The 25,353-nt window shown below is 37.2% G+C and overlaps 3 protein-coding genes across 4 annotated transcripts; all 3 read right to left on the minus strand.

The window, feature by feature from the left end:
• Positions 1-9,008: 9,008 nt before the first annotated feature.
• On the minus strand, positions 9,009-11,186 carry LOC142544287 (secreted RxLR effector protein 161-like). The gene is made up of 3 exons (XM_075651349.1): positions 11,096-11,186; positions 10,312-10,538; positions 9,009-9,044 (listed from the first exon to the last, which is right to left on the minus strand). Exons 1-3 carry the CDS (start codon positions 11,184-11,186, stop codon positions 9,009-9,011), a joined length of 354 nt encoding a protein of 117 aa, XP_075507464.1.
• A 14-nt stretch (positions 11,187-11,200) lies between these two features.
• On the minus strand, positions 11,201-11,995 carry LOC142544288 (uncharacterized). The gene has a single exon (XM_075651350.1). It carries the CDS (start codon positions 11,993-11,995, stop codon positions 11,201-11,203), a length of 795 nt encoding a protein of 264 aa, XP_075507465.1.
• Positions 11,996-17,625: 5,630 nt separating this feature from the next.
• Positions 17,626-23,543, minus strand: LOC142547359 (spliceosome-associated protein 130 A). 2 transcript variants are annotated; one of them, XM_075655615.1, is made up of 4 exons: positions 20,423-23,543; positions 18,841-19,332; positions 18,096-18,251; positions 17,626-17,869 (listed from the first exon to the last, which is right to left on the minus strand). In XM_075655615.1, the coding sequence occupies exons 1-3, from the start codon at positions 23,426-23,428 to the stop codon at positions 18,180-18,182; spliced, it is 3,570 nt and encodes a 1,189-aa protein (XP_075511730.1). In that variant the 5' UTR covers positions 23,429-23,543; the 3' UTR covers positions 17,626-17,869; positions 18,096-18,179. The 2 variants fall into 2 exon arrangements, with proteins under 2 accessions (XP_075511730.1, XP_075511731.1); XM_075655616.1 differs by having other exon boundaries at positions 18,074-18,251.
• Positions 23,544-25,353: the final 1,810 nt, after the last annotated feature.

A 25,353-nucleotide genomic window follows, 5' to 3' on the forward strand; every position in this document is an offset into this window, starting at 1 on the left:
AGGGAAACTCCTCCATCTAGCTGGCTCAAAGAGAAACTGCTCCATGCCCAAAGGTCTTACCAACACTGACCTTTTTTGGAAATCGATAAGAACTCTGTTTTTCGTCATCCAGTCCATTTCCAAAATGATATCAAATTCTGACATCGGCACCCTGCAATTCAAGATCGATATCTCTGACCACGCTAGTAGCTGATAATTTTCCCCCTGATGGGACTGTCACTGAATAGCTCACGTTGAGTCCAATAGACTTGACGTCTAGATGATTGGCGAACGTCTCTAAGATAAAAGAGTGGGCGGTCCCTGAATCTATCAAGGCCTTCGTGGCTACTCTTTTTATGAAAATATTCCCTGAGAGACGATAGCACAACACAAAACTTATATCCTAACAATTCTAATCTTAACCTCAAGCACAGTAGAAATCTTTACGCCCAGTCACCAAAATACTAACTAACGCACTACTAATCCAAAAATAAAATTCAAAACATGCATGACAAAATAATACGGTGCTTAACTAAATGAGGTCAATAATGTCGTGTCTGGGTTCGCCTCCTGAGCATGCATGGTGAATACTCTTCCCTGGGTCGGCTGCCTCTATGGGCACTCCTTTAACATGTGATCGCTGGCTCCGCACTTAAAGCACTTGCCCGATCCATATAAACACTATCCCAGATGCTGGCTGGTGGCACTTTGGGCACACCGGGTACTCACCCGGCCTCTGAGGAGCCTTCTGCTGTGGAACAGGACCCTCGCCCTTCGGGGGTCCCTGAAATGGCTTCTTTCCAGGCTGCCCCTGATAAAGCCTCTTAAACCGAGGTCGTTGTTGTTGCTACTGCGGTGCCTGATAGGGCCTCTTGCCCTGCCTGTCAACCTCGATATCTCTCTGATCTTGCTCTGCCGCTAAGGCCTTAGACACGGCAACGGCATAAGTAGTCGGACCAGCAACCCTCACATCACGGCGCAAGATCGGCCACAAACCATCCATAAAATACCTCAGCTTCCCCTGGGCATCATTAGCAATCAGGGGCGCAAAGTGACACTCCCTTTCAAACTTTCTGACAAACTCTGCAACACTGCAGTCTCCCTATCGCAGCGTCATGAATTCCCTGGTCAGTTTGGATCAGTACTTCCTCAGTGAAGTACTTGGAGTAGAATACCTCTTTAAACTCATTCCACGTCAGTGTTTGCAAGTTCACTGACAACGATGCACTATCCCACCACAGTCTGGCGTCCCCTGTCAAAAGGAATGTGGCACACCTGACCCTAGCTGCATCTTGCAGTTCTATAAAAGCGAAAATCACCTCGATTGACTTAATCCATCATTCAGCTATAATCGGGTTAGCAGTCCCCGAGAACTCCTTAGGATTCATCCTCCTAAACCTTTCGTACACTAGCCTCTGGTCTGGGCCTCGCCCCCGTGTCCACTGCCGCCTGATTCCCCGCAAACTGTGCGAAGAGCTGAGTCATACCTGCAAGCATCTGTGCCTGCATATCTGGCATAACTCTTTACAAGAACACCGCTCTGATACCAACTGTAACGTACCATATTTTAAAATACTTGAAATTTGCGGAAAAATAAAAATTTTCTTGCATAAGAAATAAACTCTCAAATTTCGATTTAAAGTAAACTGGTCATCCAAAAAATAATTGCAATAACAAGATCGTGAATAGATTTTGCTAAAAACACTTGTTTAAACATCGTAACCCAAAACATGAAATCAGAGTAGTTGAATCATTGCATAAAAACTAAAAAGAAACATGGGCGGTCCTCGGGTTTAGCCTCCCACTCAGTACAAGCCAGCTCACTGGTCCTCACCTCTCGTCTCCTCAACTTCAACCTCACCTGCATCGATCAAGTCTAGTGAGTTTAAAGACTCAACATGTATAAACTGAGAATAACAAGTAATACGTAATAAAATCACATGAATCTTTAAAATAGGGCGTACATACTTGAAACTTGCACATCTGTGTAAAAGCTTGAACTTACATACATAACATAGACGTGCCATAACGTGAAACTTTTCTGAAACATGCTTGCAACATACATACTTGAACATACATGAAATTCATCATTTTGCGTAGAGATATGTTTCAAAGAAAGTGACCTATACATAAATACGTCTGATCAGACTAAACCACAGTACTGGGCTGGCAGGGAAAGTCCACTACCACATACATGAGATCCTCATTCATGCTTTAACGGGTGGATTGGTCCCTGGTCATGCTTTACCGCATTCCAATCCTGATCTAAACCCGGTCATGCTTTACCGGGGTGGAGAGGTTATCGGCCACGTTCACCAACTTCAAAACACATTTATAATTTGATCACAAGACATTTAGCATACCTCGAAAACTTAAAAATATTTTCTTTTGCACGTCAAACATACTTACATGGCGTTGAGGGATTCGTTGAATCTCGCTTAGGGCCATTGCTTGCACATACTAACATGAGTTCAAACCCTTATCTTTCATAGCTTAGACGTAGGTACTCGTGCTCACCACCGAAGTAAATAAATAGCTTATGACATTTTAGATCACTCGGGACTTGATCTGGTTTAATCATCGTACTAAATAATGACATCAAAACCCCAAAACAATCAACATATTTTTCCCAAAAAAAGAAATACACGGACTCCGTGCCCAGGTCCGGCTATGGGTCCGTGTAGGCTCTATAAAACAATACCCGAAAAGAAGGAAGGACACGGACCCCATGTCAAGGTCCGTCTAAGGGTCCGTGTAAGCTCTGTGTGTTGACACTTCGAAGGAAACAAGGGCACAAACCCCGTGTAAGGGTCCGGCCCCGGGTCCGTGTACTTGCGGGAAAAGCAAACCAACGAGAATTCCTATGCTTGTGACTTAGTCTCCCTAACTCGATCATTCCGACCTTTAATCGACACTTCAAGACCCATCCTAGGATACTATAGCACTTATTCAAGCCCACACAAATACCCCAAAACAACTATGCATCACAAGCAACGCAACAATCCGCGAACACGACACTTGACTTCAAAACCATTCCTACGACTTCTAATTCAACCAAGTGTCTAACGACACTAATTGAAACACCAACAATCATCCCAACATCATTTTCGACATACCTAAATGCAGCAACGATCACCCGTCGATCCCCAACGAAGCCTGCAACAATAAAACTTCAAGAACAGATTAAGAACGCATTTTCAGAAAAATGCAGTTTGAGCAGTCCCACGAAAACGATCATAACTCACTCATTTCTTATCCAAATATTTCGAATTTACTGTCAAATCGAAGGTATCAAAGAGTTCTATGTTTTATATGTTGAAAGTTTTTCCAGAAAACCGACTGAAAAATCGCAGTATTTAAAATGACAGCAAATTTCGAGTTTTGAGATCCAAAAACGTTTCAAAATCGATCCAACAATTTTCTGCTCAAACTTTGCACAACATACATGAATTTTCACGCATGATAAACAGCAAAACATATAATATGACAAGATAGATGCAAGAATGAAAGAATATACATGCCTTTGATCTTTAAAATTACCGAACCGACGATATCGAAGCGGAAAATATGCGATGGACGATCCAGGACGAACGTGGCACGATTTTCTTGAAGAAAAGTGGCGAGAATTGCCGAAATCTTTGAGGGGAGGGGCGGCTGCTGAGTTTTCTTAGAACCCTAGGTTTTATTTTGCTCTCAAAAATCTGAAATGAGATTAAATGAAATGTGTGTGTGCTGATGGTGTGTGTAAAAACATGTAAATGTGTGTGCGTGTGTGTAACGTGTGTGTGTGATTAATTAGGGTCTAATTAGCTCAATTAAATAAATAATAAGAAATTTACATGATAATTAAAATACCAATTCTCCACTAAATTACTAACATCCCTAAATTTGAAATAACATGCACATGCCTTATACTTTAAAGGTTTAAAAATCTTAAAATCACCTAATAAATTAAATTAGGCTAAAAAAAAGCTAAAACGAAATAAATCATTTAAAATGCCTCATTCTTAATTTAAAATAAAATACCACATTTTAAAATTGCCAAAATCGTCGTCGGTCTCTTTTCCTCAATCCCGTGTCGAATAATTGCCTGACACATGAAACTCAAGAAAACATTTAGCGTGCATCATATAAACATAAATAATTTAAAATAATACAGATTAAATAGATCATGCATCGCTAAACATCATTTTAAACTTAAATAAGCAATTTGAAAATTTAATAAATGCATGGGTTTTACGTGTACTGAATTTGGGCTCTACAACTTATTTTATGTTTTGTTTTCTTTATGTAACTTTTAGTATTTGAACAAATTTAGTCATTCTGTCTAAAAATTTAGTCGTTCTGAATCGTGTCTGAAATTTAACATTTAATTTTACAACATTTATTTCTATCTTACAAATATCTCTTTCTTTTCTTCATTTTCTTAATCAATTTCATAATATCTTTCTCTCTAAATTTTCCTTCATCTGTATCATATCTTCATAATTTTATCCAAGATGAATATAAATTAAAATAGAGCTTTTATATGAAGTTTTTGAACTCTTCAAATATTGAAGAAAACTTATTTTCTACCAAGAAGTAGATTCAGAATTAAAATTCATCTTCTCAAAATTCGAACGTTCGTCCATTCAATACTCTTAGGGGTGATCAAATTTTTTTATTAACCGCCCGAACCTAATTGCACCGTACCATTTTTCATAATATTTATAAAAACCGCGATTAAAAATAATAATCATAAACTGCACCGCATACGCAGTTCGGTTATTTTTTTGCCAAGAACCGCACCAAACCACACCGCGTAAACCCCTTGTCATAATATTTGACCTATAATTATAATAATTTGTAAACAACATAGTCAAGTAAAGAAGTCGTCATTCATTATATCTCAACTTTCTTCAAAATTATTATTCTTACAAATAAAACTTATCTTCTTTTCAATTATTCTTCATATTAATCTTTTATTAGAGTATTTATTCTTTTGCTACAATATTTTGTTTGAAATTTGAAAGTAAAAAAAGGATAAAATAGTATAAATGTCATTTTTGTTGTGAGAATATTGTGTTGTTAAATTATTAACTTAGTTTTGAATCTTAATTATTGTTTTATCTATTTTTATATTTTTATGTTTTGAACTATATTTTATATTTGAAAACACTATATTGTTGTTGTTTTCAAAAAAATTAGAATATATGTTCTAATATTTTTCACTAAAAAAACCGTAAACCGACCGCAACTGCTTGAAACCGCAAAAAATCGTAAGACTAATTCTTCATATAAAACCGCAATTATTTTTTAAAAATACTAACTGACCGCATGTGACAATTCAGTTTGAATTTTTTTAAAAAAACCACAAAATCACACCATGATCACCACTAAATACTCTCAAAATTTCTCAAATATGTCATATGTATCACAACGTCCTAATAATTTTCAAATTCCTCCAAATTTTCCAATTAATCCGAATAATGTTCATCGAGCTCCATATATTATGTATCCTCAAGAATATTTTTTGATGATGGGAAATCAATTTTTCATGGGGTCTTCTTTTGGATTTCATAATCCAGAATCATCCACATTCCTTTCAGACAAATCAAGAAGGGCCATTTTAGAAGCCGTTGGCGCCGAGAAAGGGTCTGCAACGCCATCTTCTGTACCGAAATCTCAATTTCCACCACATCTGTATCCATTTGGGCTCGATAACATTACTCTCGATAGGAATACAGAGACGGGCTATGAAGAAAATGATTAAAATAAGAAGAATATTTCTTGGTCACTGGAAGAAGACAAGGTGTTTGCAAGGTCATGGATCATTGTAAGCATCGATCCAGTGATTGGCAATGCACAAAAAGTGGAAGCTTTTGGAAACGTACTACAAAGGAGTAAAATGAACATCGGCCTGCTGGAACTGCAGAGAAACGATTGAAGCAGGTAAAATCACATTTCTTTAACTTTCAAAGGTTGGTGAGTGAGTTTAGTCAAATCTATAATAAGTGGCATAACAACTGTACAAGGGGTTAGAGTGACGATGTAAACTAACCAAGGCACATCAAAAGTTGATGAGTAATAAAAAGAACAATTCTTTCAAGTACGAACATATTTGGAGAATTCTCAGAGAATGTGAGAAGTACATTCCACAATCAGAAGATCACCACTTCAGAAAAAAGACATGGACATCTGAATCAGGAACACACATCATTGTCTTCAAATCCGGACACGAGTACTGTTGATGTGGATGACAACGAAGTCCGCACTCATACAATTGGCCAAAACACAGCTAAGAGGAAGGGTAAAAACAAATTTACAATATTTGGAAAATTTATAGAGTACACTCACCGAAAATTTGATAAATTGGAAGGTTTGAACAGAACGATGATAATGAAAACAAGAAATTTGAAGTGTAAGGGATGTGTATCATAAACGTTCAGGAAATAAATATATTTGTGTGTATCAGTAGTTAGTGTTGTGCTCTGATGTTGGTAACATGAGCGCACAACATGCAACGAAATTGATTATTAAACACACACGTAAATTTTTAATAAATAAACACCAAATTTAAACTATGCACAAAATGCCGAACACGAGCTTCAGCAGCTACGTTTGAAATCCTTAAAAGCATTGTCATTTTCTCAATATTTCATCTCAATATATATATATTTTTCTTGATCTTAATTTCCATAGATACTATCTATAAACAAGGAAAGCAAGAGTTTAATAGGGATTAGACTCTATTCAAATCTAGGAGATTATATCTTAGAGATAAATTCCCAAATTAAATTATATTGAATAAATTCCAAGAACAGAATTATCTAGGAAAACAAATCTTATTGATTAATCAATTTAATTCAAATTAATCTAGAAATGCAAAATAAGATAATAATTTATTAGGAATAAATATTCCTTTCAATATCTCCCTTTTTGCATTTCTGGACAAACATTTCCAAAAATGATGACAGACAAGCTTGTTTTCAGTTTAGCTCCCTCTGAGTTTTTAGCTCCCACTGAGTTGTAAAGTGCATCTCCCCCTGAATCAAACACGTTAGTTTATTGGTGTTGTGTACAGTGTGTCAACACTAGCTCACAACACCAGGCACCAAGATAAGTCAACTGAAGATAAAGGAAATAGGTTCATTACTGAGCATTTGAATCAGCAAAAACATAAGAGCGCATAAACTAAACAAACAAGAACAGAGAAACCACTAAACAAAAATAAAGAGAGAAGCACAAGCAAGAAAGCACAAGGCTTAGACAAATGGGTCATCGATATCTTTCCCTTTAGTTTTGACTGAGGTACCAGCAGCATCAGCATCACCTCCCATGCCAGTAGTAGCACCAGCCTCTCCCATTTTTGGCTCTCCCCCTTTTGGCCTAGAATGCACGCCGACCTGTAGAAGAAGTCGATAGTTCAGCTATCTGATTATTGTAATAGACAATGACATCCTCGGCCTGTTTGATTTGCTGAAGTCCAAAATCAATTTGAGCGTGGATCTCGGTAGTAGTCAATGAAATAAATCCTTCAGGAATGGAGGAGGGGGATGATGAGGCAGTGTTGCCAACAATATGCGGCAACACCAGTAGCAGACCAGGGAAGATCCACTTTCTGATTGCCTTTGAAGTATGCAGGGGCAATTTTCAATGATTCCCCTATATCTATCAAATGATCATCAGCTTCTTTGACAAACCCTTGTGATTCCAGGAGGCCATATATCAGGGAAGGAAAGGGGAGCTTCGTGGATTTCAACCCTCCTTCCGAAAATTGTAGAATGGTGTTGAACTCCAACTGACCAAAATCAAATGGTCGACTAGTGCAATTTTGAACAGAGTGATGGCTTGTGGTCTTGTCACCATAGTAGAGTTGGTTGACGGAGTCCAATTCCGGATGGCGGTTTTGTGCAGCACAGAGTAGAAAGAGGTCATGTTTGCTGCCTCCATCTGCTTGGGAAGGATAGGAAACGCCAGTGATGAGACCCCCGGTGAGTATGGAGGTGATAGAGTCAATACTCGGGAGTTCATCTGAATCTTCAACTGTCGGGGTGTTGTAGAATTCATTGATGGTGTATGGTGAGAAGTCATAGATAGCATCACGTACAAATACGCGTCCAAATTTTGCAGACCTCCCATCACCAACACTAGAGGTTAGATTACAAAAAAATTCCAGAACTAGCCGCCTCGCATAAGGAATAACTGACTTCACTGTTGCACTCAATCTGTGGGTGTAGAGGAAAGTATTGAGGCTATACTTCCCATAGGCTTCAAAATCAATGTTACGTTCTTCAACGAACTCTCTATGAGCATACAGAAACCATCGGCCCACTAGCGGATTCAGAATAAAATTTAGTGGAGAAAGATGTGGCTAGATCGTAGTCCTCAGAGTCGGTGTTTTCAACACCTGGCTCAACACCTGCATCCTCATTGGTACCTTATTCATCAGCGTTGGGAGTATGATCATATTCCTCGGCATTGGCGTGGTCGTCTGATTCAGAAGAGGAGGGACTAGACGAAACATGACCAGGAGTAGTCTTTGTAAAGCTGCGCTCTTCCTTGAGAGTAGCCAAGATCTCAGGAAGGGATCTATCATCATCTGAGGACATAGTATCCTCCGGGGGTTGTTCTGTGATGTCTACTGATTTTGCTACAGAGGTGGAAGAAGACGGCTTTGAACCACCAGCCGGTCGCGAGCGTGCCACCAGGTCGAAATCTTCATCGTTAGACTCATCCCCAGAAGAAAAGTCGGGGTCCGGAACAAAGGAGGCAGTGCGAGGCTTCTTTGTAGGTGTAAAGTCAGGGTCATACCCCACTTGCCTTTTAGACATTCTGCGCATCGGTTTGGGTGGGAAGGCTCTTCGATAGGCCACATAATCAGGAGGATTTTCAATATCAAAGGGATTTCCTAGCTCACCAGGCGCAATTTCCTCCAGTGGAATGGCTTCTGGTGTGGAAACCATTATCTGTAATGGATTATCGGTAGGGGGCTCTACAGGTGGTGTTGCCACAGAGGGCGAAACACCACGGCTGCTCGCCATTTTGCTTCAAATATCCTGCGGGTCGAATCTATTGTCTGCCATCTGTAACGAGTGAGAGGAGGTTATGTGAGAATTCAAGAGTTACATAGTGAAAGAGAAAACGAGGGCAAGAGACGATTTTGAGTAATCAGAGAAAATAAGCAAGAGTAATTAACAGTTTTCAAGCGATAAGAACAAATATAAACTCTTGCTTCAACGGTAAAAAGGAATTTTATGTTCCAGAAGATCTGCATAGTAATGGTAATAAAGAGCGTGATCTTAGCAATTGCAACCAACGGTAACAATATTTGAAATTCACCCGCAACTCTAATAACATTGTTACCCCTAAAACAAACGGTACCTTTGATTTAAACCAGTGTTACAGCGTTTCCAGAGAGTTATCCAAGTAAAATCCATGTCGATTTTAACCCACTGACACACGTGAACTCCTAAATTCAAAATCTATGTAATCAAACTGTCATAGGTCGGATACTGATATGCCATTGCTCATTATGAATTCACGAAACAAAAGTTAATATGCATGTCCTAAATATGCCTTCAATATGATGAATTATCGAAATGTCAGGCAATGAACAAAATGTGTTGTGTCTGAACTTGGTGTTGGCAACACCTCCTGGAAACACTACTGAGTTTTATTTAAACTGCCATAAAATTTTCTTTGGATTCAGAAATGGTAGTTCCCACACTAAAAGAACGGTCTTCAATGGACTCCCTTCGGTAGCTTTTTTCATTTTCTTCTGAACAAATTTTTATTTTATTTTATTATTTACCTCTTTTCTTTTTTTCTCCTTATGCTCACATTTTTCAAGTCACTTTTTCACATTGGACAAGATCACGATTTCCATGAACATCCTCAACTACTCGATGCCTTGGATTGAGCATAATTTACTTCTCAACATTTAATCAGAAGAATGAACACTCGTAGTGTACCTTTCAGAAATTGCCTTCACTGTTCAGACTATACCCAAATAAACAAGATGATTATGATTATGCAATATGTCTAGCATTCTAAAAATAGACATGCAAAAATGGTGTTATCACCGGTGTTGGCAACACCAATGACAACATGTGTGTGTTATTATTGTACGCATATGCTGAGAGACTTCCGAATATTGGAGAATCTCTCAAAGTCCAAAGGTTTCATGAATATATCATCCAGCTGGTTTTCAGTCCTAACAAATTCCAGTCAAATTAAGCCTTTCTCAACCAAATCTCGAATAAAATGATGTCTTATGTCTATGTGTTTTGTTCGAGAGTGTTGGATATGATTCTTAGAAATGTCTATAGTAATGGAGTTGTCACAATATACCATCATGATGTTACTGTTAAAACCATAATCCTTAATCATTTGATTCATCCAAACAAGTTGTGAGCAACAACTAGCAGCAGCTACATACTCAGACTCGGCTGTGGACAAGGACACACAATTTTGCTTCTTAATGTACCACGACACAAGGTTATTCCCTAGGTAAAAGCATCCACCTGATGTGCTCTTCCTATCATCTAGTTCTCCAGCCCAGTCAGCATCAGAAAAACCTACCAAATTTGTGTTTGTCTCTTGTGTGTACCACAATCATAATTCTAGTGTACCTGCAATGTATCTAAGTATACGTTTCATAGCTTTTAGATGTGATGTTTTTTTATTTTCTTGGTACCTAGCGCACAAAAATATGCTGAACATGATATCGGGCTGAGTAGCAGTTAAGTACAAAAGGCTACCGATGATGCTGCGGTACATGGTGTTGTCAACACCGTCGGCAACACTGCGGCAACATAATCTTTAGACAATTTTTCAATTGACTCCATGAGAGTTTTCATATGCTTAGAACTATCACTTGAGAACTTTTTAACCAGATTCTTAGCATACTTGGATTGACACAAAAATATACCATCATGCAATTGTTTAACTTGTAATCCAAGGAAGAAATTCAACTCTCCTACCATGCTCATTTCAAATTGCGATGACATGCAGTCAACAAAGTTATCCACAAGCATTTGTGATTAAGCACCGAAGATAATGTCATCTACATAGATTTGGCAAATCAAAATATCATGCTTCAATTTTTGAATAAAGAGGGTTTTATCAACCTCACCTCGTTTAAAGCCCAAGTTGATCAAGTAATCAGTCAACCTACCATACCATGCTCGTGGAGCCTGTTTCAGTCCATACAGAGCCTTCGTCATCTTCTAGACATAGTCTATGCTTCCTCTTTTAGAATTCCATTTAGAAAAGCACTTTTTACGTCCATTTGATACAACTTGATGCACATATGGCAGGCTATGGCCAGCAACAGTCGGACTAACTCAATTCGGGCTACAGGAGCGAATGTTTCATTAAAATCCACCACCTCAACCTGCATATACCGTTGAGCTACCAACCGAGCTTTATTTCGAATAATATTACCAGATTCATATGTTTTATTTTTGAAAATCCATTTTGTTCCAATAAAACTTGTACTTGAAGGTATATGAACTAAATCCCATACATCATTGCGCACAATTTGTTCAAGTTCTTCGTGCATTGCATTGACCCAGAATTCATCTTTTAATGCTTCATTAATATTATTGGGTTCAATTAGAGACACAAAACACGAGTGACTTACCTGAGAGAATGTGAAACTCATGCACACTAACCCAATCATATTTCGGTAGTCGACCTTCTCCTTTTTCATAGTTTGCACGTCTACATGTACTTCACCTATGATTTGTGATGATGGGTGATTCTTCTGAATTTTGCTGGCAATATCTTTCTCACCATTGATCATCACATCATCATCTTCATTTTCCATCGTTTCTGTTAGTGTTGTGCTGGGTGTTGCATCAGTGGTCTCAACATCGTTTCGAGTCAGCGGCTCATTTAATTCCAGTAGACTTTCAAAATCATCCTCCTTCATTTTTCCCGTCAGATCTGCAAGATCATCAAACACAACATTAATTGATTCAACAATTGTCCTAATTCTCAAGTTAAACATACGGTAAGCCCTACTATTCATTTAATATCCAAGAAATAGACATCTATCACTCTTGGAATCGAATTTAGCAAGATGATCACGATCATTTAAAACATAGCAAAAACAACCAAAGATGTGGAAGTATTTTAGGTTTGTCTTCTTTCCCATGATGATTTCATAGGATATCATGGTAGATCCACTTCTTAAAAATACACGGTTGGATATGTGACATGCCGTGTAAGCTTCGTCCCAAAAGCGTTTTGATACATTCTTAGAGCTTGGCATGACCCTAGCCATTCCTTGAAGGGTTCGATTTTTCCTTTCAGCTATCCCATTTTGTTGAGGGGTCTTCGGAGCCAAAAATTCATGAACAATACCTTTTTTTCGCACAACGAAGTAAAATGAGAATTTTCAAACTCTTTACCATGATCAGTTCTTATTTTAACCACCCTCACTTCATACAAATTTGTTATTCTTGCATGCAATTTTTTAAAGACATCAAAAGTGTCAGACTTTTCCCTAAGGAAGCATACCCAAGTAAAACGCGAAAAATCATCAACACAAACAAATGAGTATTTTTTACCACCCAATATCTCAACATCCATTGGTGCAATATTTCAAGACACCATGTTGTCCCGAAGTGTTGTAATACGGGGTATGCAACACGAGTTTTTTTACCTTTCTGACATGGTCCATAGATATATGAGTTACCTGAACTTAAATTTGGCATACCTCTCACAGCATCAAACTTACACAGATTCTTCAAAGTCTTGAAACTTGCATGTCCTAGTTTTTAATGCCATAGATCTAAGTCACTCACCTTAGCACTATGGCAATCATCACTTTCACCTAGTTGATAACAGTTGTCAGCAAATGGAGCACCAGACATCACACAAATATTGGCATTATTAAAAACTTCACAATTATTTTTGTTGAATCTAACATGTAAATCATCATCACAAAATTGACTTATGCTTATTAAGTTCGAGTTAAACCCTTCAACATGTAAAACATTGTGGAGTTCAGGAAGCCCGTCAAAATTCAGGGTTCATTTGCCTATAATTCTTCCTTTGGTACCACCACCATAGGTTACAAGCCCATTTTTTACTTCGATATAATCCGTGAAGTGTTCTTAAGATCCGATCATGTGGCATGAGCACCCACTATCAAAGTACCATGCATCTGCAATGTTAGTTTTCAAGGAAGTATAAATGACATTGCATCGAATAACAGTTTTGGGTACCCATTTTTTCCTTTTGGAAGATTTTTTGACTGTGGTGTTGGGCTTGGTGTAGTTCAACACCTTGTGCAACACCCGATTTGATTGCCAGTGCAGGTAGTCGTCTCTGAGTTTATAGCAGAAGGGTTTGATGTGCCCAGGCTTATGACAGTGTGACAGATGAAATGACGCTTTCTTTGCTTAGGTTTTGAGGTTGACACTAGCTTCTTGAATTGTAACTTCTTTACTGGGGGGTGAACTTTTGAAGGTGAGGAAGACGAACTGATTTTTTTCAGCTTTTGTTCAGAGACCATCTTTTAGATTGGCAGAGTCTCCATAAGCGGGCTCACTGCTAAGGGAACAATGCAGTCTTCACTACCCTTTACAAACACAGTGGACTTCGAACCTGAGTTGGATGATTCACCATGTTCATAGACACTTTCAACATATTCAAGACCAGTTCTGTTGTCCTTTCCCATAGTTAGCATCGAGTCAAGTTTTGATGAACTTGAGTTGATTTTAGCAAGGGTCTTTGATGCCTTCTCAAGGTCATCATTGACTTTACATAGTTCGAGGTCCTTCCTGCTCAACAAGACTTCAAAACGAGACAGACTGCTTTTTAAATCAGTGTTTTCTTTTGAAAGTATAGAGTTTGTCTCATTTATTTTGAGCCAATCATCATAAAGTTCTTCGTACATCATCTGGACAACCTCTACAGTAAGCTCTTCTTTGTCAGATCCCTGGATTTCGTCAGGATCTGAGTTCTCCAGAGATTTAGCATTAAGACATAGTGACTTTGACATAGTGTTGTTGCCTGGTGTTGCAACACCAGTGGCAACACCAAAAGGATTGACCTGCAGTTTGTATATGTCTTTCTGAATGGCAGATAGAGAAGTGCAATCATCTCATTCCCTAGAGTCATGTTCTTCATCGGTATCTTCTTCATTCAAGGACACTGCCATGTTTTTATTTCTGCGAAGTCGGTTGGCACACTCATTTGCATAATGACCGAATCTGGAACACTTTCTACATTGTACTGAGTCAAGTTTCTTTACTTAGTCGGTTGGCACACTCATTTGCATAATGACCGAATCTGGAACACTTTCTACATTGTACTGAGTCAAGTTTCTTTACTTAGTCGGTTGGCACACTCATTTGCATAATGACCGAATCTGGAACACTTTCTACATTGTACTGAGTCAAGTTTCTTTACTTCTGGTTGACCCGACACTTCATTCCTTGATCTAAAATTCCCTTGAGAAGGTGTAGACATTTTATTTCTCTCAAAAGGAACAGAGGAAGGCTTTGACGTTGACGAGATTTTCTTCTTATCTCTCATTCTTTTCAAATAGTCACCAAATGTCTTAGTAATCAAGGAGATTGACTCATCACCAAGATCAGATTCATTTACTTCTTGAATTAGACTGTTCACAGAGTCATCAGTGACTTGCAATGCAACGGATTTCCCTTTGTCTTGTTTCTAAATATTTGGGTTCATCTCAAAATTTCTGAGAGAGCTAATTAACTCTTCCAGATTTAGAGTAGACGTGTCCTTTGATTCATCAATGGCACAGATCCTGACGTTGAATCGTTCAGGAAGAGATCTTAGTACCTTACTAACAAGCCTTTCATTGGACATAGGATCACCGAGACTAAAAGCTTCATTGGCAATATATCGGAGTCTTCGATCATATCCAAAAGTTGTTTCATTGTCTACTATTTTCAGGCTTTCAAATTTTGAGGTTAGCATTCTCGGTTTAGTTCTGCGGACACTTTCAGATCCCTCGCAGTGCTTCTCGAGAATGTCCAATGCTTCTTTAGCAGATGTGCCATGTTAACATCGACCGAGATAAAGATGACATTGAGTGCCATAGAATTGAAGTTCGAGGTCTGAACCTCATCATTAGACCATGCATTTTCGAGCTTGACTCGGCTGTCACCATCAGCATCAACAAATTTATGAGCTGACCAACCATCTAGAACCCTTTGCCAAGCTCTTTCCTCGATAGATTTTATGTACATTCCTCATATTGACCTTCCAAAATGCATAAGTCGATCAATCCAAGACCAGTGGTCTAAAAGCAGCACTTGAAGTCAATGTATCATTGATCTATTTGATATATTTCCTGAAAAAACAACATAAGATCAGAATCAATCACTTAGTGTATCAAGCATTGGCTCTGATACCACTTGTAAGGGCTGTGTATCATAAACGTTCAGGAACTAAACATATTTGTGTGTATCAGTAGTTAGTGTGCTCTGGTATTGGTAACACGAGCGCACAACATGCAGCGGAAATTGATTATTAAACACACACGTAAACTTTTAATAAATAAACATCAGATTTAAATTATACACAAGTACGAATACTTGTGTGATGCCTCATGGCAAAAATTTACTAGAAAAAAATATGTAAATCGTTTACACAAACCAATACTAGTGAGATTAACAAAACTAAATTCATTGACACTCAAAGGAATTAAAATGCACCGAAATCAATCACACTAAAACTAGAAGCATAAAACTAAAGACAACGTATTGCTTAAAACCAAACATAATCACTCATCGATCAACAGTATGTATCAGTGTTGTTCTTTGGGTGTTGGCAACATCAATCAGCAACACGACAACGTCTGTGACTCAATCACCCACAGTCTTCACACGAATCCTCAATGCCGAACACAAGCTTCAGCAGCTACGCTTGAAATCCTTAAAAGCGTTGTCATTTTTTCAATATTCATCTCAATATATATATCTCTTCTTGACCTTAATTTCCATAAATGCTATATATAAACAAAGAAAACATGAGTTTAATAGGAATTAGACTCTATTCAAATCTAGGATATTATATCTTAGAAATAAGTTCCCAAATTAAATTATATTGAATAAATTCCAAGAATAGAATTATCAAGAAAAACAAATCTTATTGATTAATCAATTTAATTGAAATTAATCTAGAAATGAAAAATAAGATATTAATTGATTAGGAATAAAATATTTCTTTCATGAAGTATTTCAACATGAGTATGCCATCTTATAAAAGATACCGTAGAAATGACAGAAGAACAACTTCCAACTTCGTGTGCATATCCATGCTTGTAAAATGATTAAAAAAATTGGGGTATGTAGTAGATTTGGATTTGTAGTTGTATTTGTAATTGTGTTTGTATTTTCTAGTTTTGTATGTTTTTAATTTCACCATTATTTTCTCAATTTATGCAGTTTAGTTTTCATCAAATTCACTTTCAAATTATCCAAATTAGCCGGTACATACTAATTTTTGCAGTTTTTTAGTTTATTTTTGTCAAATTATCAATTTCATAAAATTTAATGTAATAAAATTTAAATGTTATTGAAATATTAAATTTAAAATATTAATTAATAATATATGGTAAATGAAATTATAAATAAAGATAATGAAATTTTAAAATAAAAATAAGAGAATTGAAAGTGGGATCATAAAAAAATTGTTGAAGAGATTTAAAAAAAAAATTGAGTTTTTTAATTTTTTGAGGTCCCTACACAATTTTGACAATTACATGGTTGGCATTCCAACCCTGCGCCATCCCCAATGCTAAGTTTGGGACGGTAAACAGCGCCACGCCATTCTTGGCGCGGAATTGTAGCTACGCCATTCTTGGCGTAGCATTATAATATTACTTTTTTTTATTATTTTTTGTTTTTTGTTTCTTTTTAATTAATACCTTCTATTTATTTTATTAATTCTGTATGGATTTTTTTTTACTTAATTGTGTATTAAATAATTTTAAAATATAATAGTTATTTTTTAAATAATTCAATATTTAAATTTAGCTTTTTTAAAAAAATATTAAATAATTTGTAGTTAATTTATATTGTTTTTTTACAAATTATTTATTATTTATTTCATTTACTATTTTAATTAATCTATTTTTTATAAAATTATTTGAATAAATTATTTCATTATATTATATTAAGTTCTAATAAATTATTTCATTATCTTTTCTATTTTATTAAGTGTGAGAGCATGATAGTAACCACGTAAGGACACCAACTTTTTCTTACAACTTTATCCTTATATGATATTAATATTACATTTTTTTTTGTTTTGTTTTTTTAATTTCAATACACACTTTTATTTTTAATATTTTTATAACAACATTTCAAATATCAATTTAATCCCTCCATAATTTGTCAAATGTCACTTTAATCTATCGATAATAATAAAAAAGATTATACACACAAGCGATCGCGTGTGCAGAATAACTAGTATTATATTAAGTTCTAATTAATTGTTTGAAATTAAAGTTACACTAAGATAATGCAATGATTTGATTCTCCTTTATTTTGCCCAAAAATCTCACTTCCGTTTAGCACAACTCGAAGCTTGATTTTTGGCTGCTGGGCCAGCTCGAGGGTCAAACCCTTTCAAAAGCCTAGGAATGAACCTACACTTTTGACAAACTAAATTCAATACACATAAATATAATTTATAGAACCACTAATTCGCCTACATGACAACTACAACGGATTCTCAGAATTTATGGGGCAGGAACTGGAAATCTGAAGCACAAAATTCATGTTTGTTCCATCTGATAAACTTTAACCACACATTTGAGCCACGACAGACCCTTTTAATGGTAGTCGGCTGCTCTTCGTGTTGCCTCCCGGTGACTGTATCCAACTCTTGCCATTCGAGAGAAGAGACAGACATTGACCTGTGTACATTTAAGATCAACTCACTTCCCAACGGAATGAGAATTCACATGAAATCGTGTCATTAAAACATTTCGAACCATTGAACTAGAACATCAATAAGAGCAAGTAATATGCCTGTCAAAACCCAGTAACTGAGCCAGGAAAGAAGACACAGGGTTTTGCAAAGCATACATGTGCAAATATTATCAAGGCAAGAATTGTATCAAAAGGGATCCAGAATTTTACTACTGATGCATTCGGTCTCAGATGATTTTATTTCTTATTTCTTCCAGTTTCTTTAAAATCTCCCCTGGAGTTCTATCCAGCTCATCAGGCAATTTTACGTTGCATATCCATGGGCAAGGTTGGAAATTGTTCGCACAAATCTCCATCTATAACATCCTGCAATTGCACATCTTTATTCTGTCAGCTGAGATATAATCATGAAAAGACAAAATGCAAACTATGCAATCCCTCAAAATTGCATATCCTCATTTTCATCAACTGACGGAGATATAACAGGAAAAAACAAAATGCAGACAAAGTAGAGAATAAAACACTTCAGTTATTGCAACTAGCTAGCACGATTGGAATCCAACTTCAGATACATTTAGTTGCTCAACAGTCGTATAGCTAAATGCATGTCACTGATGTGGGCAGCTAAGTGCATAGCTCAGAGCCTAGTGCGACTCATTTCATTAATTAGTCCAAAAACCCAAATAGAGGACTTTACATTTCAAATTTTAACCTCCACACTATGGCCCTATTCTAGTTGATCGGCTCCATCTATAGCTCTAAGATCAAACAGTTCATCTCTGCATACACCTGTGTCTAATACCAATTTTTCTCCAACCAACCGTTTCTCAAAAATCAAAGACATAAAGGTACAGTTTGTGTGGATTAGAAATAAATTAAGAGAGATTAGAAAAATTGGAAACAAGGGTAAATTCATAGCATATTTTCATGGATAAATCACTATTAAAACCTCCACCTTCACGGGAAAATAGGATGATCTGTAGGCAATATGGTCTCTGCCACACAAAGGTGGGTGCTCCTGCCGCATGTGCATCTCCAGATGAGAGAAGAAGTCAACATCATCACGTGAAGTAAATGGAAGGAATGCCCCCAAACCACCCATTACAGTCCCATAGATGATGCACTCTCCACCTCCAGGAATCAGAGATGCTTTCTGCAAGCAAGTGACCACATCACCAACATGAAATTGAACTATTTCCTCTACTTTGTTCGGTGCTCCATTCAACTTCCCCTGCTCCCACTTTATCTTACCACCAGTTGGGTCTTCTTCAATCTCATCTGACACATCCTGAGGCAATCGGACAAAGTAGATATTTCCAAATTTGTCTGCACCAGCCACAGTGTCGAAGTCGATATGCTGAGCAGCAGTAAGCCATCTTGGAACAGTGTCATCAGCAAATACATATAACTGATTTTCATCACGTCTGTACTTGCAGTAGTGAAACGACTGAAAAAATTGAACCAGACCCGACCCAGATCAGATCATAAACACTTGGAATAAGACGTTGGAAAAAAATAACATTAATAATACTGGTCAAACTTAGCATATTTGAACAATTAGATTTGGAATCAGAACCAGTTCACCAGATGTTAAGGCCCAAAATCACGCCCGACATGAGGGTAGACATTGTAACAAACTACATCGTGACAAAATTCAGGACAACATATCTTTAAACAGTATCTCGTTAATAGGTATTCTCAGTCGAACTCCAGATAAGAAAATGAAAACTACCCCTTCCACCCCAACCCTACATACGCACACAAAAAGCTTCTATTGGGTGAAAAAAGGTTTAAGCTACTGGTGACCTTAGGGAAAAAAAAGTAAGATAGAAATATTATGCAGGAGATTTACTGCACTATACAATAATGCCTACAAACAAAGAAAGATCAGTAAAACACTAGTATAGTGGATTTTTACTCCATGTACACAGTACAGAAAAAGGTCATTTTCGATCTTTTTACTTGGATGTTGCTTTCCATAGGTTCCTTTATTCAGCTTGATTAGTATTGAATCTTGATTTGACAATATATCAAAGACAAAGGAAAGACATTTTTTTATATCACGCAACGCAAGGGAAAAAAGATAGAATTGGACTTACTTTTAAAGTTCTTTGATTCATCTTTAGAATACAAAATATAGCATGTATTTCTCCTAGAGCAGTTCTAACCCCCCAACCAAAACTAACCAAATCATTAGGTAAAGCAAAATGTTCATTTACAGAACTTGCATCTGCATTATATTTTTAACGCCTTTCAACAAATGTTGTTTCAACTATAATTCAGTGAATGATGCTCATATGACAAGCTCTTACTAAAAACAGAGCAGTTACAAGAACTTTGAATTGTGTAAATATATATCAGGTTCTACAGTTCCAAAGCTAATAACTCTTCATGAAAACATCTGACATTGAACTTCTCAAATAAATAAAAAGAATATACAGTGACCAACTCAAAATTAAGAAAAAACAGATTCAGCGTCAGAAAATCAGTTGTGGAATTCAAAATGAAAGCTTGAAACTATACAATCAAGAAAATACCTCTTGCATGTCCCCGACATAAATTCGATCCCGATAGGTTTGGATGGAAGTGATTGTGTTGGGTAACAATTTATTCTCACACTTTCTAAGCAACCTCCTTTTCCCCAAATCATACAATCTAAGCACAGGACCAATCCCAGCAAGCAATCTTCCTTGGAATTGGCATAATGCGAGAGGTACACCGTCTACTTGTGTCTTGTGCAAAAGCTCAAGGACTTTTCCATCTTCTTTAAGCCTATATATGTGAATATATCCAGCCTCAAAGGATCTTTTGGGCCAAAATTGAAGACCTTTTGCTGTTCCAACAGCCAAAAGTGTTCCATACTCCTTATCGTGGAAATTCACAGAGCACATGCTGAATGCAGCTTCATTATTCTGAAGCTCTAGCAGACAGGTTGTTAAAGCTGACCTAGGATCCAGAACTCTAATGCAAGAAACCCACTTTCCAGACTCCGCCTTTGGATAACCATACTGCTCATCAGAAAGCGGATCACTATTTTCCTCATCATCACCATTCTCCATCTGCTCAATGTTTCCATTTTCCCCCACTCCGGAAGACTCAAAGGACTCCTTTTTTGCAGCTTCACGCTCTTCTGCAGTGAATGCTCCCTGATCGCTCTCAATTATTACCAACAGCTTCCTCTTGGGTTGAACTACAAATTTCCTAGGAGTATACCTCAAAGGTATAGCTGTCTCATTAAAAGATTCTCCAAGTCTTTCAACAGTAAAAATCCTTAATGCATCCCCAGCAACAGCAACAACACCTTCCGCACACTGATCTGATGAAAACGAAGCAGCGTATTCGAGAGTCTCATAAGACAATGGTGTGAGAAGGAAATGTCCTTGGTGTATATAACCAAGCCAAGGTCTGCTTGACAAGCAAAGCATAGCTCTCCGTCCTCTCACAATAATAGAAAACAGCTTTGGTGCTCTGAGTCCTAAGAACCGAGATCGGGCATCTGATAGCTGTCCAGTCACCATATCTACTACTGTCCTGAATAAAACCCCATTTTGTAGACCAGCATTCAAAAAGAGGCTTGCAGGGTGGTCAGCCCCATCATCACCTCCAGTAGAAGCCTGAACTTCAAGAAATAGGAGAGATTCCGGAGGCGATGAAACACTTTGCAGACTTAGTATTTGCATACAGTCATCAGGATCCAAAGACAAAATGCGAATAGTGTTATCATAAGATCCAACAGCAAGAAAGCGTGATCTCTGTCTTCCCTCGGGGATAGGAGAAATATCCAAACAGGCAACATCTCCTGACATTTCATGCTTCTCAACCTCCATCAACTGACCAGTCATATCAACTTCAAAATATATAATTTCCCCTCCACTCAGTGCAATGACAACCTGAAGTCTGTTAGACCCAACCTTAACAACCGTTCTCTTTCCTGGAGTTCTCCACTCATTAATACGCCCATCTTCCCTGATATGCCTAATACCACTGGGATGCACTTGCATCAAAGAATCATCGCCAATCAAAGAAACAGCAAGAGAAGGCGTTGTATCAAGAAACCCACTGTCGCTTACTTCTTCAACAGTCTCACCAATGGAAAGCACAAGAGTGGCATTTGCAAAAGAAACAACAATATAGGCATCAAATTCATCGTTGACATTCTTTTTGACAGTCCAGACAGCACTTGGAACACCAGGTAACTGTGATACTGCCATTTCACTAATAGCCAAACCAGGTCTCAATACACGGAGTGATGAACGAGGACCCCGCCCACAAAGTGAAAATATCTGAGGAGTTTCTTCCTCAAATAGATTATTGACTTTCATATCCATCATTGGCATCAGACTCTCAATTTGGTCTACCCTAAGTAGATTCTTCAGTTTTCTAGGCTGGAAAAACACAGGCTGGAAACCTTCTTCTGTTTCCATCAATGTAGCTGATGAGGCCTCCACATCTGGATCATCTCCTATCGCCTGAAACTGATACAAGGCATGGTTCCCAAACTCAGATGCAGCAAATAGAAACCCTGACTTCAAGACGCACAAAGATGATGTGACAGGAATAGTATCAAAATATTTTATCTTCAACTCTTTTACTCTATCATTCTCATGGTCCAGTGTCACTTTAAACATATCCCCATATTCCGTTTGCAAGAGGAAGAAAAACATGGATTTCTGCTTATGCATAGCAGCCGAGACAATCAAAACCCCACGCTCAGCCGGTAAGTCCTCACGCCTCGGAATCACTGCTCGGACATCTGGATGCCCTTGATTCTTATATATGACAAAATTTTCTGCACACACAAGAACACCACTCGGCCCATCCCCACCACCAGGCACTGTGACAAGCATATTAGCACCATTATCAACCTGTTCAGACCATTTCCTTGAAACATGGTTAAGACCCAAATCCAATTCATAAAAGGTCAAATTCTTCTGCGCTTCGCTGGCCGCTTGACCTGTGGGGTCCTGGTCAGCCTCGGAATAGTCCAATTCTATAGCAGCAAAAATTGGGTTTTCAAACCCACAATCCACCCCGCAAATGGAATAACAAATAGTGTGGTTCTTATGCGCCTCAAGAGGCGATGAGATAGTCAATCTAGCTACTGTGTCCCTATTCAAAACATAAACTAGCTTCTGCTTCTCGCAAGCACCAATCATTACAGCTCTACCTTTAGGGTCAATGGCCACATACTGACCCGGGACAATTCTACGGCACCCAGACTTTCCAAAAGTTTCTTGATGGATTTTATCAAATGTGTTCTTCTCTTTGTTGTATTCAAGGATTACGATGCGACCAGAATCAGAACCAACGACAATGTAATCTTTTTGCGCTCCAGTGAGGCGAAACTGAGCTAAAGAGCGAATAGCGCCAAAAATTTCAACAGATAGAAGAGACTGTAGCTTACCATTGTCGTCAGGCCGCAGGAGGTCGAGTACTTTCCCACGCGCCACAACAATTTCTTGTGATTTCCCTCCAGAGAAGCTTCCATTGATGGCACAGATTATTCCTGTAGCTTGTTGAAGGGTTAGGCTGTACAGGTACATGGTGAATTGTTGAAGTCCGCAGTGAAGTGAACCGAGGTGGGTTTAACAAACCCTAGGTTTTGGAGTCAACGGGAGGAGGGAAGGGTTTTAAGATTTAACGACCCTTCTTCCTTAGTTTTTGCATTCACTAGGCTGCTTTTTTTCATTTTAGAAGTTAAATATTATATAATTTTCATGATATTTCATAACTTTTCTATGATTATTTTGTAAAATAAAAAGCTATGTTTTACTATTATAAATACTAATAAAATAATTTAGAAATAAATAAAATATACATATGACTTTAAATTTCACACTAATTAATTATAGTAATTGAATGTACTTGGACAAAGATGACAACTTTAGCTATGTTTTGTAATAATTTTAAAGCTACGGATTTTAAATGTATTTACGTATAAATAAACTTGTAAGGTTTGAAATCTATTTTGTTTGACAGTAATGAGTATAAACGTATGTGACAGTAAATTTTGTTTTATCAAAATTAAGTGTTGTGCGAAATGTTACGACATTTCAGATAACATGCAGCAGAACATAAAAGTTTATAATACAAATTGACTTTAAGTAAATAGATGAACCAAACTAAATTTTTAAATACTTGTGCGGTGCATTAAGGCAAAAATAATCATTAGAAAACCAATGAGTTTATACGAAAACCAACACTAATGATCTTAATCAAAAATCAATTTTATCAACACGTTGAGAAAATAAAATGCTTTCTGAAACAAAGAACAACACTAAAACGTAATTAAGAAAGCAAAAACATGATGCCAAAAACTGGAGTAACAAAAAACAAATCTTCAGTCAACTCCTTCACAGATGTCTACAGATGTCTCCAACAATCACGGCAACACGTGAAATATCACTCTTCAAAACAGCAACGTCCTTGAGAATTACTTTTTCTCTGAAATCCACGACGTGCAAAGTGCACACAATATGCAGTCACGAAAACCTCTAAGTAAAGAGTGAAGAAAAATCGTCGAACTCTTCAAAACAACAACATACTTGTAGAATGTTTTTCTCTGAAGCTCATGACGTGCAAAAGTGCAACAGTGTATATATGCTTCTGCGTAAAAGGTCCACACGTAAATCACCTCCATTTGCATGATATGAATCCTCTTATTTATAGCCCTAGGGTTTATCAACAAAAAAATCTACATAATATGGAAAGTAAGAGTTTTATTAGAAACATACTCTTTTTAAACAAAGATAACATATCACAAAAATCTTTGCATAATTATCACATTATCTAGAATGGCAAAACCATATTTAAATTTTTAAAATCATATCAACAAGGAAAAATTAATATTGGGAAATAAATTTAACATGAAAATTATATTTTCCTTCAATCTCTCCATTTTTTCTTTCTGGACAAAATAAAATCAAACTCCATTTTTGAGTTAAACTCCAGTTAACTAACCCTTAATATGAGAATTTTTCTCCCCCTGAATAAAATCAAGTTAGTACAGGTGTTGTTAGTTGTGTTGGCAACACATGAGACAATACCTACAAAATATCATTAACAGTTCATTAAAATAATTACATCGGGAAAAGCATAGAGCAAAGCACGAACCTAACATACTGACAGAGCAACACCCTAAAAAGAAGATAAGCAAAGCCAACATAACATAAAGATAACTATCAGATAAACATGTATTCTATCATTTTCAAATCGCAGTCCCATCATCAGCATCAGTCCAATCATCAGCATTTTCACCATCCTTGGTGCCTGATGGTCCAGCATCTCCAGTGTTAGCTAGAGTTTGATCTGATGGTCAGGCATGTTCTCCTCTTTTTTGTCCAGAATGGACACCTACTTCCAATAGAAGCCTGTAGTCTGCAACAAGATTCTCGCAATAGGCTATATCAACCTTGTATTGAACAATATTTGCAAGAGCATAATCAATTTGGGTCTGTATGCCAGTAGT

The sequence above is a fragment of the Primulina tabacum genome, chromosome 5, assembly GCF_025594145.1.
Source record: "Primulina tabacum isolate GXHZ01 chromosome 5, ASM2559414v2, whole genome shotgun sequence".
NCBI classification, from domain to species: domain Eukaryota; kingdom Viridiplantae; phylum Streptophyta; class Magnoliopsida; order Lamiales; family Gesneriaceae; genus Primulina; species Primulina tabacum.

Coding starts and splice junctions, on each gene's coding strand:
- LOC142544287 (XM_075651349.1), bottom strand. CDS start 11,186: ATGACGAAGGCTCTGTATGGACTGAAACAGGCTCCACGAGCATGGTAT. Junction 10,539..11,095: donor CAACTTGGGCTTTAAACGAG/GTGAGGTTGATA, acceptor CAAATTTGGTAG/GTTTTTCTGATGCTGACTGG. Junction 9,045..10,311: donor TTAACAGTAACATCATGATG/GTATATTGTGAC, acceptor CACTCGTTACAG/ATGGCAGACAATAGATTCGA.
- LOC142544288 (XM_075651350.1), bottom strand. CDS start 11,995: ATGAATAGTAGGGCTTACCGTATGTTTAACTTGAGAATTAGGACAATT.
- LOC142547359 (XM_075655615.1), bottom strand. CDS start 23,428: ATGTACCTGTACAGCCTAACCCTTCAACAAGCTACAGGAATAATCTGT. Junction 19,333..20,422: donor ATGTCGGGGACATGCAAGAG/GTATTTTCTTGA, acceptor CAATTTTTTCAG/TCGTTTCACTACTGCAAGTA. Junction 18,252..18,840: donor CATCCTATTTTCCCGTGAAG/GTGGAGGTTTTA, acceptor GTGCAATTGCAG/GATGTTATAGATGGAGATTT.